General features: G+C 42.8%; 3 protein-coding genes across 6 annotated transcripts in view; 2 read left to right on the plus strand and 1 right to left on the minus strand.

The window, feature by feature from the left end:
- Positions 1 to 46: 46 nt before the first annotated feature.
- Positions 47 to 7,698, plus strand: LOC109528272 (WD repeat-containing protein 46-like; the record flags this gene model as incomplete). The annotated part of the gene is made up of 11 exons (XM_019890652.1): positions 47 to 189; positions 264 to 351; positions 511 to 572; positions 963 to 1,067; positions 1,570 to 1,720; positions 2,463 to 2,698; positions 4,722 to 4,875; positions 5,235 to 5,382; positions 6,243 to 6,433; positions 6,518 to 6,631; positions 6,732 to 7,698. Coding segments are annotated over 11 exons (1,512 nt in total), but the record flags the coding sequence as incomplete, so codon positions are not given.
- A 521-nt stretch (positions 7,699 to 8,219) lies between these two features.
- Positions 8,220 to 10,877, minus strand: b3galt4 (UDP-Gal:betaGlcNAc beta 1,3-galactosyltransferase, polypeptide 4). The gene is made up of 2 exons (XM_019890906.1): positions 8,484 to 10,877; positions 8,220 to 8,384 (listed from the first exon to the last, which is right to left on the minus strand). Exon 1 carries the CDS (start codon positions 10,366 to 10,368, stop codon positions 9,253 to 9,255), a length of 1,116 nt encoding a protein of 371 aa, XP_019746465.1. The 5' UTR covers positions 10,369 to 10,877; the 3' UTR covers positions 8,220 to 8,384; positions 8,484 to 9,252.
- A 1,306-nt stretch (positions 10,878 to 12,183) lies between these two features.
- The window catches only part of nr2c2 (nuclear receptor subfamily 2, group C, member 2), a 15,232-nt gene continuing 11,259 nt past the window's right edge, over positions 12,184 to 16,156 (plus strand). Inside the window, exons 1-4 of one of the 4 annotated variants that reach the window (XM_019890903.1) lie at positions 12,184 to 12,482; positions 14,302 to 14,404; positions 14,609 to 14,685; positions 14,784 to 14,984. In XM_019890903.1, the coding sequence (XP_019746462.1) occupies positions 14,617 to 14,685; positions 14,784 to 14,984 (270 nt within the window). In that variant the 5' untranslated portion in view covers positions 12,184 to 12,482; positions 14,302 to 14,404; positions 14,609 to 14,616. The other 3 variants (XM_019890904.1, XM_019890900.1, XM_019890902.1) reach the window with 3 other exon arrangements.

Consider the following 16,156-nt stretch of genomic DNA (forward strand, 5'->3'; position numbering starts at 1 on the left):
CAAGTGCCATATTCTCGCTGTTCCCTGATTTTGCCTTGTTTTTTTTTTTTTTTTGTTTTGTTTTGTTTTTTTTCAGGTCAGCAAGCACCACTTAAAGCTGAAAGAATCCATTGCTCGTTCAGATGAAGCCTCAGAAATGGCCCAAAAACAAGCTGCCCGGTTTGACCTTCTCCTCCCAGAAGAAGCAGGGTAAAATAATCATGGCTTGACGAGGTTGTCTGAAAATGTCACACTGTTGTAACTTTATTTATGAACTTCCTCAGGTTTCTAGAAGGAGACGAAAATGAGGACACATGTACTATCTCACAGCAAGATATCGCAGATGCTGTGGATATAACGTCTGGGACCAAGGTGAGCAATCTTGTCTATTAGTCTTGGCCAGTTGTTCACTCTTGTAATTAGGCAAGGGCCGATTACCGCTCTGATGGTTTATCGTGGTTGAAATAGGTACAGAAACAGATTTTATTATTACAGTTGACCCATTTTTTTTTTCATCTACTTGGTCCTCAGTATTTTGACCTGAATCTGTCTCAATTTGGACCATACCAACTGGATTACAGCAAAACCGGACGGTCAGTAGCCCACTTTCTTCTCCCAACTTGAATTGTGTTTGTGTTACTGATTAAGAGTGTTAATTATCAAAGCAGTTTCTCAGAATAGTCCATTCAGATCAATATCATACATGTAATCAATGTCTTTACTTCAACTTCTTTTCTCATCTTTCAACGTTTCCAGTCAGAATGTACCGATTCAAGCAGTAAAACTAAATAAATAAATATGTCTGTTAAATTTAGATTGCAATATAGTGGATTAATCATTTTGGGGATAGTATGTATGAATAGTTTTATTTGGTGCTTAACTCATTCACTCCGAAAGACGTTTTTATATGTCTTTTCAGACTTGGTTTAGAATTGGCTGGTACTGAATAAGTTTTAATTGTTTGCGTCATTGTTTTGATTTAGTCACCTGCTGCTTGGTGGGAGGAGAGGCCATGTTGCTTGTGTTGACTGGCAATCCAAACAGTTGATGTGTGAAATAAATGTGATGGAGTCCATTCGTGATGTTCGGTAAGCCTCAAAAGCACGCACGCACACGGACACACACACACACACACACACAGATTACGAAGAATATATGCCTTTGCGTATTGCTCAAGCATATTTCTGTGTATGTTTCTGCGTCATTTGTGATGTTGTATACTGCAACATCTATGATATTCTTTAGCCTCTCTATAATGTTTTGTGATTTGTCTTAGCATTGAGCTAGTAGGTGTTTGCAAGACGAAGCTATGTGTTTGCTTACATTCATGAAGTGTAACTGTCTTTATTTTGTGCTAGTTTTATTGCACTACTGTTGGGCTGGTAGTGTCTGTAAACAACTTGAAGCGAGCACTCGACTCTTTTTAAGAACTGTTGACTGTTTGTCCAATTTGACACCACACGCTCAGGCAAGAAGGCTGGCAAAATGGTCGCGAGTGTCATCACATCCTACCAGTTTTATGAGTAAAGAATGAATTAAGTTGCTATTGTTCAATTTATGATGCACTCAAAACAAGTGTGCACATTTCAGATGGCTTCACACTGAGACCATGTTTGCAGTGGCTCAGAAGAAGTGGCTGTTCATCTATGACTCAAATGGAATTGAACTTCACTGCATCCGCAAGTTCAACGATGTCCTTCGCATGCAGTTTCTGCCCTACCACTTTTTGTTGGCCACCGCTGTAAGTTTATAATTTGTTAAATGTTTGTGTCAGAAATATCAACACAATAACTACAATTTACACTATTAACTCTTTGGACACACATTTTAATTATGTCATCGTTAGCCCACGCAGTACCGGTGCCTTGACTTACAAGTAGTTAGCTTCGTTCCGTGACCACGCCTCCCCCTTTCTCTCTGTGATCTACAAGGATATGTTAAGTGTCCTGAAAGGCACTATATACATCTAATGTATTATTATTATTATTGTGTTAAATCACTCATGTCATATTGTCTCTCCCCATTGAAATGAACAGAAATGGCATCAATCTGTTCCAGCACCCCAAAAAAACACAAACAGATATTTTTCGTAACAATATTGTATACACATTGGAATGGGCATAGTAAGTGAACATTTTAGCCATCAAATAAAGCTGCCTTTGTCATTCTTGGTATTTGCCATTTGCCATAATTCACCCTAACAAATGTAATTATTCACCCTGAATGAGGACAAATGATGCTAGACATGATAGGAGGGAAGTAGCACGATAAAAACGTATCTGTCGTGTTTGCGACATATATCGCAAAAATCTCCCAACTCTAATCGGAGGGCCAAATCGTTTTTTTTTAATTTCTTTTAAGTGTCGCCAGACATGATTTTTACAGACTGCGGCTGTGCCTGAGGTATATCTCTTGCAATAAACCGGAGGAGTTGACTGGATTCTGATATTCTGCTGTTGTGCGGTTCATTTCTTCTTTTTTAGAGCATGACGGGTTTCCTGCAATATCTTGATGTATCCGTGGGAAAAGAGGTCGCCGCCATATGCACCAAGAAGGGCCGCCTGGACGTGATGTGCCAGAACCCCTCAAACGCCGTCATCCATCTCGGGCACTCCAATGGCACAGTCACCCTCTGGTCGCCCAGTCAAAAAGAGCCCCTCGTCAAGATGCTGTGTCACCACGGTGGAGTGCGCTCTGTCGCCGTGGACAAAACAGGAACGTAAGTCAAAACTAACGAAAAAGCCCATTTGCAATGTTCTTTTCTTAAGAATTCTGTCAAGCCCTGACCATGAATAGTGAAAACCTACGATGGATTGACAGCCCCTAAAACTGTTTGTAAATGCGTATTGATACCGCAAGTTGGAGACAGGGGAAAATTGTGTGTTGTGTTTAAATAATCATCGTCATAAGGAACCTTAAACAGAATAATTGGCATTGCCTCGTACTCTTGGAACTGAGCATTCTAATCTTTAGTAAGTTTTTCAAATTTAGATGTCTACCCTAATGATGTGTCCACTGAATGTATATGCGGTATCGCGGCCTGAGCCCTTCCACAAATAGCAAATAATCACAAGTTAGTGATGACCACAGTGGTTTGTCATGGTTAGTTTCAAACATAATGATGCCACATTACAGATGAAAAACAGTTCAGTATCATTTCACACGCGTTAAATTGCCCTAAAAAGGAATTGCTTCAAGAGGACTTGATCTTTATAAAAATCAGTGATGAAAGTCCTCCAGATTTTCCCAGAATTCCGGATTTTCAAATTTTAATGAAAATTTCTCCGGAGAATTGAGGAAAAATTGCCTAAAATTAATCCGAATATTAATTGACAAAATTAAACGAACACACGTTTGAGTTCGTTGTTTTGCTTTCATGAGCGTAGCCATGTTGAGGCACTAACACTAGTAACAGTAAAGAGATTTTCGTCTCTTGATAAACACACTTGCTAAACCCCAGTGGAACGAATAAAAGACGCCGTGGACAAGACAGTTGTTGTCGTAAAAAATATATTTGGACAAAAAGGGAAACACACAGATTGGCAGAAAAACGTGTCCGTCCGACTTCGAGTGTCGTCTCGGCTAGCTTAGTTTAGCTGTTGTCGTATGTCGTGTGTGACGTCGGTTGCATCGATGCTGATTGATTGAAATCAAAAGACGCACTTGCGTACATGTTCGCACTGACGCATGCACAGCAGAGAGTAGCGGACTATCTACTGCTGAGGCGCGCTTCGCTCAAGTGGCGTCGCCACAACAGTAATACCCTCGCCTCGCATTCTCATGGCCTCGCCATATCTCGGAGATTTCGAAATTTCGGCGAGAACGAAAGCCACAAAGGGTGCACGTGTGCACACAAAAGGAAGATTAATCATTGAATGTCGAGTATTTGAATAGCGTTTTGTGTAAACTAATTCATGCGTGATCGGCCTGTAAAAATGCACATGAAAATGGTCCGATGACTCTTGTGGCTTGACCTGAGCTCAACTTAGCTTCTCCCCCACATACTGTACTTGGTGCTTGTAGCACATGAAAGGACCACCTCTCTTTTAATGACCGATATAAGAATTATGCATTTCATTTGTAACATGTCTTTCGAGCACCTCAAGGATAGTATACACCATTAACACAACAGTAAAAATTAATATAGGATGAATGAATCCAAAAACATACGGGGCATTGGTGCCATCTTGTGCCATCTAAGTCAGCAGTCCCCAACGTTTTTTGCTCCATAGACCGGTTTAATGTCAGACAATATTTTCAGGGACCTTAAAGGTGTGGCGGATAAATACAACAAAATAATATGATATGGCCTGCATGAAAACTGGCCTATTTTCTAAACATAATACTAAACACGAATCATGACACGAGGAACGTCCTATCTGGCTGCAAAACATTCTCTGTTCGCTATGGTAATGTTTAAACGTGTCTTCAAAAGAAGATACACCTATATATCTATTGTTGTAATGTAAGTTATTTATTCTTTCTGTGCGGCCCGATACCAAATGACCCACGTGCCGCTACTGGTTCGTGGTCCAGGGCTTGGGGACCGCTGACCTAAGGGCTCTTCAGAAAGAACACCAAAACAGCAAAGACCGAGTTTTTCAACATATTATGAAGGCCAGATTCCCTCCAAAAGTGGCGAACGGCTGGTGGGGGGGAGGGTGTTCTCTCTTCTCTGTATGGTCTGCTATTTTCACCAGGTCGACCGGAGGACACTAATGTCACGTTACCTATTTTGGCAGATATATGGTGACGTCGGGCATGGACAAAAAGCTGAAGGTGTTTGACGTCCGAACTTTCCAGAACCTCAATTCTTACTTCCTCCCTGCTGGAGCTTCCTGTTTGTCATTGAGCCAGCGGGGGCTGCTGGCTGCAGCCACGGGGGATGTCGTCCAGGTCAGTCACGTCATCTTGGATGAACAAGGATTCGTTTTAGCGTAAGCAGTGGTCAATACAAACGGTCTTCTTTACTAATGGTTAGCCCTTGCAAACATTGATTGTGCACGAAAACAGACGCAGAAGCTGATCAGCTTAGCACCATATTGGATCGATCACACCTGAGACAAATTACGATATGGCTGATTTTGCCTCTTTAAATAGCATGTCTGAATGGCAGGTTGTAATTTTTTCTTTTCCTGGTTGTGTAGTTCCAAATTTTTATCCCAATGTTACATACAGGCCCCTAGAAAAGCTGTACTGTAAATGGATTTGTGGTTTCTTCTGACAATATACAGTACAGTGAACATCCATTGCAGGTGTACAGGGATGTCTGGAGCTCTCCGGTGAGAAAACCCTACATGGCCCACAGAGCCCAGGCTGCAGCATGTGAGCTACGCTTTTGCCCCTTTGAGGATGTCCTCGGGATCGGGCACGGACAAGGCTTCACGAGCATACTCGTACCAGGTCTGACCACATTTGGCTCTTTTGAGGTGCCTTCAGATACGACTTTAGTTTGTTCGGTGTTGACTATTATTATTGTCTGTCCAAAGTGTCTACATGCTGTCTTCCACCATTTGTGGTCAAGCATCAGTTGCTGTAAGGGTTATAACGGAACAACATTGATGCTCTTATTAGCCCATCATTAGTGATTTGTTATTTATTAGTATGAAGCAAAGTGGACCTTCCTCGGGCAAAGTTGTGGTTCTGATCTTTATTTTCTCTCTCTCTCTCTCTCTCTCTCTCTCTCTCTCTCTCTCTCTCTCTCTCTCTCTCTCTCCCTCTCTCTCTCTCCCTCCCTCTCTCTCTCTCTCTCCCCCTCTCCCTCTCCCTCTCCCTCTCTCTCTCGTCAAAACAAATCGTATCAATGAAGTCTACCAATGAAGACTGCTGTCAGGCTGCTGAATAAGCATAAGTGAAAACCTATAACCATTGTAAATAGCACAGCCACCTTATGCTGTGTTTTCCATTCTATTGCTAAGTTATTATATTTATTCTACAAATACACTGTATTGCTAATGCTATATTTTATATTGCACTTTTATTGAACTGTGTACAGTTCTTTCTGAAACATTTATTTTGTGCAATGAACCCAATTTTGCTGCTGTAGACTGCAAATTTCCCCAGTGTGGGACAAATAAAGGTTATCTTATCTTTTAATCTAACTCCTAAATTGGGTCACTCATATCTAAAGGCACCACTTTACTTGCATACAATATAATGCATCTTTATTTATGTATTGCTTTCACAACACCTGCAGCTGTAACAATATTTAAAAGGTGATTGAATGGTTCAAAGAAAATATTCATCCTCATTTTCATTTCCAGGAGCGGGTGAGCCAAACTTTGATGGCCTGGATTCAAATCCATACCGCAGTGCCAAGCAGAGGCAGGAATGGGAAGTTAAGGCGCTGCTGGAAAAGATCCAGCCTGAGCTTATCAGTTTGGACCCCACTCAACTCGGAAAGGTTGATCTTGGCACCTTCCAGCAAAAGCACCAAGACAGAGTGCAGGCCCTGGTCAGTTTGAGAATGCTTGTCATCGAGGTTCAAAATTATAAGCAACCCTGCTAGATATAAATGAAAAAAAATTTGTCTCTCTAGGGTTTTGATCCTCTTGCCAAAGAAAAGTTTGTCCCCAGGCATAAGAAAAAAGGCCGCAGCTCAGCGGGCAATGTGGACAGGCGGAAGAGGCAAGTCGCTAATATTGACCAGAGGGTAAGTGTGATGACCTTAAAACCCGTCGGCAATCAAATGTTGGTGTCTTGGGGGTTGCATCTGCTGGGGATATCAACAAGTTGTTGCTTTCACCATGCAGGATCTTATCGTGAAAAGTATGGAGGACAAAATGAAGCTGGAGCAAGAACGAAAAGCAAAGGAAAAGAAGATGGCAGCTCTCGCCAGCCAAAAATCAGCTCTGGGCAGATTCCAAAAATAGGAGAGGAGCCATTGGAGCCCTCAAACACTGTGACATCCTTGTTCTGAGTGACGCACGCCGCGTGTGGTCAAAACAAGCCGTGCCACAAACCCAGAAGGAGGACATTGCTTCTGATGAGTGACGTTTGTTTGTCAGTGGTGAGCGATGTGGCAGTGTAGCTTGTTCATACCTTAAGCACGTCCTGTCTGCAGAGGAAAATTGAAAAATGGGAAATGCTTCCTAACTAACTCATGTACTTTATTAGCTCAACTATTTCTTCAATTAAATAGAAATGAAGTGCCAAAGTGCTTGAGTCCATACAGTGCGACATGAAAAAGATGAACTGATAAGTGGAGGTCAAAAGTAGTTTATTGCTAAGCATAACCACCTCTGCCACGACATTGCATATACGTATTTGCAAATGGATTATGATTTAACAGCTGATCCCTGCCTTTGTACTTTGCAACTGTTTGTAGGCCAGAAATAAATAGTCCAGCTAAGAAATTTAAACAAAGGTATCCCCATTTTAGTTATTTCAGATTAGAAATAATTTTTATGGTGTTAACAATGTGCATGTATTCTGCAGTTGAAATTTCTGACAGTCGCGTTCAAAATGCAAACACAAAAAAAAAATTACTAATTGAAATAAAAGGCTGGAAATGGCACAAAGAAGGAAGTAAAACAACAGCCACAACTTCATCTCCTTTGTGACGCCTGTTTCCTGGTGCTGGTTAAATATTACACATACACACACACACACTGCTGGTGTAAGCAGCGTACTTTGACTCGTGACAAAGTGTTTTGAAACGTGGCGGGTAAAAAAAAAAAAAACGGGAATTGTGGAAAGATTTTGACTCCTTTATTGAATGAGCACGTTCTGTTCACAGTAATTTCCTCAATGGAAAAAACATTTGTTCATTTTTCGGAATACAGTGGATTGGATTGAGGAGTGTAGCAGGATAAACTGAGGCTGAACTGTAGATTTGTTAATATCACCTCATCGACACAACCCTCAATCAATGTTTAGTCTCGTCATAAAACACAATAAATACTGCTTGGATTGGAACAGCGGGGACACTGTGCATTATGTACAATGTGTTATACATACAGTATGTGTTCCAATGTGTGTTCAGTGCTGATATCACGATAGTTGAGATTGTGCGTAATCCACCTGTAATTACGTATCACGTTTGTACCTGTAAGATGTTTCATTTGCTGAGAAACATTCTGCTTTGAACATTCTTATTCAACTACCAGTGTTAGAATAAGATACGGTAAAACGATCTCAGTACATGCGATACAAATGTGAAGGTATGCAGCCAACAGGAGTGTCGTGTCGCATTTATTTTTCTGAGCAGCTCTGCACTAATAAGCCATGACAGTGACGGGATGTCAAATAGCTTATATTGCCTACTAAGGTTGATGTTAGGTTTAAGACATGAACTACTTTAGTTGCACTCCTGTGGGACAGCATTAGTTGCTCAGTAATATAGATAAGCGCAGCTTGCTGACAAAAATCAGCCTCCGTCGAGTGTGCTTCCATAAAATGAATTACTAAATCTAATTACTAAAACAGGACAAAAAATTAAATGCTCTTCTACAAGATGGCAGAAAGTACAATTAACATGCGTGTCCTACAGTTTACATTCATACAAAAAAATGCATTCAACTAAATGGGCTCAGATTTTGTTTTTTTCTAATTTAAAATCTGTGCCTTGACTCATCAATGTTGGGGAAACAGGTCCGACAATAGTTTGTGCCAGTGCAAAGATGCTCAGATCATATCTGATGAACTCACTTCCTGCAAGTGTCCCTTTTGGTGTCAACACTGACAGTATAAAAAATAGAATTTATTTACACCAGCTGAACAAGAATGTGTGCTTTAAGTATCAACATGACAAGTTTGAAAAACAAACAAAAATAAATATTTTAGGATAACTGACACCATTTGAAACATGGTCATTTTGACCAAGAATGAAGCCCTTGGAATTTCGGCCTGTATGAGCTTATTGGTGGGATATTTTTCACTTGAACTTGTCAGCCAATTGTAAAAGGGCTTCTCCTTGTACACTGGTGTCAAACGCAAGACCCAGGGGCCAGGTGCAGCCTGCCAATCCTTTTGTGGACCACAAAAGCAAATCATGTGTGTCCATTTCCATGCCACGTTCCTTGCTACATTTTGTACAAAAATGTATAACGTGTCATCAAGTTATACCTTCCTAAAATTTGGATGTTTTTCAACAAATTTTCTGTAGGTGATGTCACAAAAAAAAAGATACATACAATAAAACTGAATTCAAACCCCAGAACCCATCTTCCAATTTTCAAAATTCTTGCTGGGTTGTACTCAGGTTGAAGTGGCCGTTCCAAGTCCCCTTTTTGCATACTGTCATTTTTATAAAAGTACTGAATTTCGCCCCACTCACGCCTCCTTCCCCAGGCCAAGCACTGAGCCCAGCAGGGCACCGACTTTGCACATGCACAAGGATGCTCGCGTGCTCAACCACAGGCACTGTCCCGATGAGTGGATATCAGCCCAGTAGTACAGCATATCCCGAGGTGCAATGTGGTGTACCGACACCATGGCTTGGTAGCAGCAGCGTCCATACGGCATAGGTGGTCCACCAGAGAACAGGGAGGAGTGTGTAGGCAGGATGCCAGCTGCCCGGGCGCACACCCCCACAAACACATCTTCGGGGGGTTGAGCCGTGGATAGGGGTGACACAGAGGCAGCCAATGATATTTTGAGCAATGCGGAGCGGGATAGAACATATGCTGTACCACTGCAATAGTCTGGAAAAACAGATGACGGGTAGGCCTCATTCGGGACATAGTGCTTGCTTCGAGGGTCCCGTTTCGGAGCCACGCGGAGATGCACTTTGCCGAGATACAAGTCACTTTGTTCGTACGGGCTGCGGCTCTTGTTCAATAGGTGCAGGAGTGCGCTGGGATTGAAGAGGACGTCGTCATCCACTTTGGCTACAAAGTGAGCCTGGGGGCAGAAGCGGCGCACCCAGCTCTGGAGGGCTAAAGTTTTCAGGGTCAGGTTGGCGTACGAGTCCAGGAAACGTCCTTGAACTAAGTCCCCTTGCTCTCTAGCCTCCTCAAAGAGCATTTTGGCCAGTCCTGGGTCAGATGGAACACCCAGCATGAAGAGGGTCATGACCCTCAAGCCACTCACGTTGCTCTCCCCGCCCCACGTGTCCCTGATGGCTTGACGTGCCCTGTGGTGAGCAGGGGCCGAAATAACCATGGTGATGAGGTACGGATTGGCACGCTGGCACACCAGCGGACTGGGCATGAGCAGAAACTCCTCGGGTCTGGTGGGAGGGACGTTCTGTGGGGGGAATATGCGGGCATGTGGCTCCCGCACGGCGCTCATCCGCAGAGACGTGATCCAGTACTCAATGACATCCACAAAGAGCAACGCGAAGACGGCAACGCTAACGATCGCCACGCACAGGCACGACAAGAAGCCAGAGCGCCCCCCTCGTTTTCCCAACCTTGGTATGCATCTCCACAGCCCCCGAACGACCATCGTTGCTTCCACGCGGTGGTCGCTCCTCCTCTCACGCTGCGCGAGTCCTGCGGATGCTGCGGGCGCTCGCCGTCAGCACAGATGTGGGCTACGCAGCTGCGCACACGACACGCTCGAACGAGCTATCGATTGTGACACGTTTAATGAAAATGTGCCAAAGTACGCATTCCACTCCACCACCCCCACCCGCCATAGAAGCTACGCCGTTAAGTGGCTCGAGCAGAATGAGACGCGCTCGCGACGGAAGCCCGCTTGATATTAAGATTTGCTCGAGGAACGTGCTGCTAAGAAGTCAATACTCACTTATTTCTGTCAAATGCCACGCTCACGGGCTTTACTTTAATTTGTCACGCTAAAAACAAATACCACGCGGGGAAGAAGAACAGCTTTTGTTGTTGTTAAAAAGGTACCATATTGGGAGGGAAAAAAGCGGTTTCATTTTTAAAAAGGGGCTGTTGCTCCAGCGCTCTGATTGGACGTTGCTACTGTCAGTTAAGTGGACTGTGAGTTTGCCCCTGCTGGAGCCTATTCCAGCTGTCTTTGGGCAGTTGGCGGGGGATACCCTGAACCGGTTGCCTGCCAATTCCAGGGCACACAGAGACGAACAACCATCCGCGCTCACACTCGCACCTAGGGACAATTTACAGTGTTCAATCAACCTGCCATGCATGTTTTTGGAATGTGGGAGGAAACCAGAGTACCCGAGAAAAACCCACACAGGCCCGGGGAGAGCATGCAAACTCCACATAGGGAGGCCGGAGCTTGAATTGAACCCATGACCGCTGCACTGTGAGGTCAACGTGCTAACCACTGGACTACTGGGCCGCACCCCGGTGGGCATATGATGTCAATTCAACATCTATATGATGTCGAACAGTGATATCAAGTTATCATCATAATTTGACAAAAACGTGACATCAGTACTTTGACAACAATTTGCTCTATGTCGGATAACAATTTTATTTATGTTATTTCAGCATCACTTCTATATCAAGCCCACCCAAATAATGATATTGATGTTATTTTCACATTGACTCTGTGAGCCGCTTTATCCTCACGAGGGTTGCGGGCGTGCAGGTGCCTATCCCAGCTGTCGGAATACACCCGAACTGGTTGTCAGCCAATCGCAGGACACGTAAAGACAAAAATCATTTGCGCGCACAATCACACCTTGGGACAGTTTAGACGACAGACTTCAATCAACTCACCATGCATGTTGGGAGGAAACCAGAGTTCCCAGAGAAAACCCATGCATGCACAGAGAGAACATGCAAACTCCACAAAGGAAGGCCGCGGTCCGGAATTGAACCCATGACCTGCACGGTGAGGCAGACGAGTTAATAACCAATCACCCACCGTGCCACCCACATGCCTTATTTATCATGCATCACTGTCAAGTCATGATGAGTTTTTAGCAATTACAGAAATGAGAAATAATAAATATATAAGTATGGATTAGCCTATATAGATATATAGTTTTCTCTCTCTCTGTCTCTCTCTCAAGTCAAGTACAACTTTATCTTCAAATAAAGTTGTTACAGAAATGAGAAATAATCGATATATAAGTATGGATTAGCTTATATATATTGATCTCTCTCTCTCCCTCTCTCTCTCTCTCTCTCTCTCTCTCTCTCTCTATATATATATATATATATATATATATATATATATATGTATAGGCTCATCCATACTTCATACTACTTTTTTTAAACATTAACCCTCCCATAGTTGTTAACAGACCAGGACCAGACAAAGTTGAGGAAACACTAAGTAGGGGGAGGGGTTGAGCACCACATAAATGTTTAAAAGAATAACAAAATAATGAGCCTTTTTTTAGATTTTGATTTTCGATCGACGAGTGAAAGAATGAACGCTGTCCTGATTCACATGCAGACACACGTGTCTCTTGGTAGACACAATGACGTCACCTCTGTCTGGCTCGCACGCGCCCGGAGGAGGAGCGCGGGGACTCGACAGAGGAAGAAGGGAAAAAAAAGAAAAACCACCAACCATCAACGGGTCACGAACTATGACCTTTAACAGCAGAAAATCCAAATAATTAATTTTGTAAAATATCAGACAGCTCCCAAATCGCCGTTTGTCCACTTTTTGAGGTAAGGGTCGGCCTCGGCTTGAAAAGCACAGAAAAGCCTTGAGACGGTGCGCGTGATAAATTAGCGGTGCTAATTTCCCGGTTTGTATGCTAGCTGGAGCCGATGCGCGACTCGATACACGGTCGAGGAGGGTCGTTGCGCACAGCGGCTCCTCTGAATTGGGTTGACATGTGCGTATGTATGACGTGCAGCGTTCCTAACGTGAGCTGTTGATGTGTCAATGTAGAATGAATGACGAACACGCTGCGGATGTGGTCGTGTTATGCTAGCTTGGTTAGCTAACCGTAGACAACACGACCTTTTTACCTTTGCCTTCCCGGCGACACAAATGTGGCGGAAATGTCGTGGGACTCACCCTCCCTCTACCCCCCAATGCTGAATCGCTAAACATTTATTTGCTACTAGCACATCTTCAGTCATATGCGCGCGTGAACATTTATGTCCTGACATGTAATCGTCGTGAGGATTCACCACCAGTGTTATTGGCTGCTCGCCAAATTCTCCATTTTGTTGTGTTGTGATTCGTATCCAATCGTTGCAAGACTGTGGAGCTTCACGCCCCTCCCTTTATAGACAGTCGCGCCATGGCGTCACACACTTCCGGGTGGCAAAGCGCGAGCATTGCCATCACAAACAAACAGACAGATTCAGCCGCAAATGGATATTTAGTGTTACAGTAATATCCCAAATGAATGCACGCCAACTTACTAATATATAAAAATATGAAAAGTGTGTAATAAGTCTTTGTATTTTACTCGAAATAAAATAGAGATGACAATTCCAGTGCGCTGTAATCAGTGTGCAAAATATTGACAGTGCAGTTGAGGGAATTCAGGGTCCTACATGAAGCCTCTTGGTTTCAGGCACTGATGATCCATGTTGTAGTGGCCTTGCAAAACTATCTGGCCTTTTATGTTCATTATATGATAAGTACAATGCTATACACCATAGTACATCTTTATTTGTATATTGATTTCACAACAGCTCCAGTTGCAATGATTATTTCATATTCTGCAAGTTTATACTGGGGTATTTAAGAAAATATTACTTCTGTGTAGTTTTTTTTTTTTTTTGCATGTGATGTTTATTTGTAGTAAAAAATCAAATTGAATATTCTACATAAAGATGTATTGTATTTGATGTTTTCAAATCCTTTAATCTTGTTCAAGACATTACTTATGGAAGGATTTAATCTGATGTGCAAAAACTGTGCTCCGTGCAGTAAAAATATGAATGATAATTGATCAATTTAGGCGGCTAAAACCCAAAGTATATTTAACATTAAAAGCCAAGAATGCGTTGATTTCATCATATTTCTTTCTGTGAACTTTGGGTGGCCCGATACAGTCACGTAGTGGGCCGTTAATGTCGAACCCTGGAATGTGATATGAGTGTTTCCATACCGCACACCACAGGAGAGGAAGCAAGCAACCAAGGCAGGTCAATTGACAAAACAGGGTAAATGTCTTGAATGTTGATTGAAGCCATCTTCTCTACCACCGCAGTTTGAATGTGTGATTTTCAGTCAAAAAGATGTCACATGAGGCAAATTGTTGAAAATCTGAACATGATTAACATTTCAACAAGTTGAGTCATAAACATTTAAAAAATGAAGACTTAGATTGACATTTTTCTTGGTGGTCTGCTCTGAGCTTTTTCTAATGTAAAATTTATACCTTGGCAAGATCGGGAAATGCTGCATCAATACAAAAATCATGAATAGCTTGCATGATACACCAGCACAAATATTTTATCCGCTCTTTTGTTATTATGCACCTTTGTGGGTGATTAATCATGCACCTTCCATTGTTCCAAACAGTCCTCACTAATGACCTTACATCATCATCATCATCATCATCATCATGACGGCCAACCTGAATTTGCTCTCTCAGCAGAAAGGAGACTTTGATTACGAGGCAGAGGTAAGTGTGGCTTCCAGTGGAGTTTTGTCCGAACTGTGTTTTATTTAGTGTTTGAAATGTTGGTTCTGTTCTTAGCAGACTGGCTTACAGGCTCCTCTGTAAACAAGACCATGCAGGGCAATGTGTTGATTGTGTTTGTTTGAGCTGCTTGATGAAGATCCATAAAACATTTTTCAAATTGTAGGGTATTATTGTTCCCAACAGACTCGGCGATGAGTCAGTCACCCAAGTGCTTTCAGATTGTGTCTAGTGAGGCCCCAGCAACATCACAGCAGATACAGGTATGCTATCTTCCACCTCTGGTGTTGTCTACTCTTTTCCTGTATTAGCCTGTGCCACACTACAGTATGTCTGCCACACTGTCGCTCTCCTTCCACAGATTGTAACTGACCGGCAGAGTGGTCCGAAGATTCAGATCGTAACTGCCATGAACCCTTCCAGTGCTCCCAAGCAGCAATTCATTCTGACCACATCGGACAGCTCTGGGGCAGGAAAAGTTATTCTGACCTCTCCAGACAACCACAGCACAAAGCAGCTAATTTTTACATCTGCAGACAGCCTCATGCAAGGAAGGATACAGGTGACAACAATTCAATGCAATACATACAAGATCACCTTTCTCTCTATGTTGACGTGACTGGCAACATTTTGACTTCATCTGTAGTTTTAAAACATTAACAAATGATCGGCATTTAGCGACCCTCGTGAGGATTAGTATTCAACTTGTTGTCTGAAGACATCAGCCATAAAGGAAACAAAATTGTAGCAAGGTCAGCTTGAAATCTTCATGTCGTCAACCCCTTGTTATTGTAGATATGTAGGAAGCCTGCTGACCTGCTTTCCGGGTTTGGTCACATGACGTTCCACTTATGGCGAACAGTTACCCAGCAGAGCAAAGGTATAGACATGGCGGCAAAGAGTTTCCGAAAGCCCCGTTCATATCCGTGGCTAAACTTAGTTCTTCCCCAACACAAGGCTCCAAATAAGCGGTTTTGCATCTCAATCATCAAAATGTGTATTTTGCCCAACATTGAAGAACAAAACTAAGAAATAAACATCGACCGTCAAAAGTAATGATTTGGGAGTCGTGTATTGGGAGCCCTTCTGATCGTTCACTTGAAATAGCCCCCTCATGATTGTCAAATGCTAACTGTCAGAGACGAATTGTCATTTAGTCACTGACTGCGCGGTGTCGAAGTGGCGGCAGTAAGTGCACACCGGGCAGAGCACACAATAAAAAAAAAATTCAATGAATTTTGCAATAGCAAGGAGATACACTATCTTCTTCTTCTCCTTTCGGCTTGTCCCTTTTCAGGGGTTGCCACAGCGAGTCATTAATTTCCATCTTTCCCTGTTCTCTGCATCCTCTACGCCAGGGGTCCCCAACCTTTTTTGCCCCACGGACCGGTTTAAGTCAGACAATATTTTCAGGGACCGGCATTTAAGGTGTGGCGGAATTAATACAACAAAATAATATGGTATGAGCTGCATGAAAACTGTGGTGTTTTCGAAATATAATAATAAACACAAGGAGCGTCTAATCTGGTCGCAACACTCTTATCGCTCTGGTAATGTTTAATGCCTTCAAAATACGATACAACGCAAATTCAAAGTGCATGAAAATGACGACTCACCACAGCTCCGAGCTTGATTTTCTGCAATCAGACAGTCCCATCTCGGGGTAATAGGAGACAATGACACCTCAAGTGTGTGGTTTATGTCCAGTCTACTTCGTAATTTTGTTTTAGTCGC

Source organism: Hippocampus comes, unplaced genomic scaffold, assembly GCF_001891065.2.
Source record: "Hippocampus comes isolate QL1 unplaced genomic scaffold, H_comes_QL1_v1.1 scaffold174, whole genome shotgun sequence".
NCBI lineage: Eukaryota > Metazoa > Chordata > Actinopteri > Syngnathiformes > Syngnathidae > Hippocampus > Hippocampus comes.

Coding starts and splice junctions, on each gene's coding strand:
- b3galt4 (XM_019890906.1), bottom strand. CDS start 10,368: ATGGTCGTTCGGGGGCTGTGGAGATGCATACCAAGGTTGGGAAAACGA.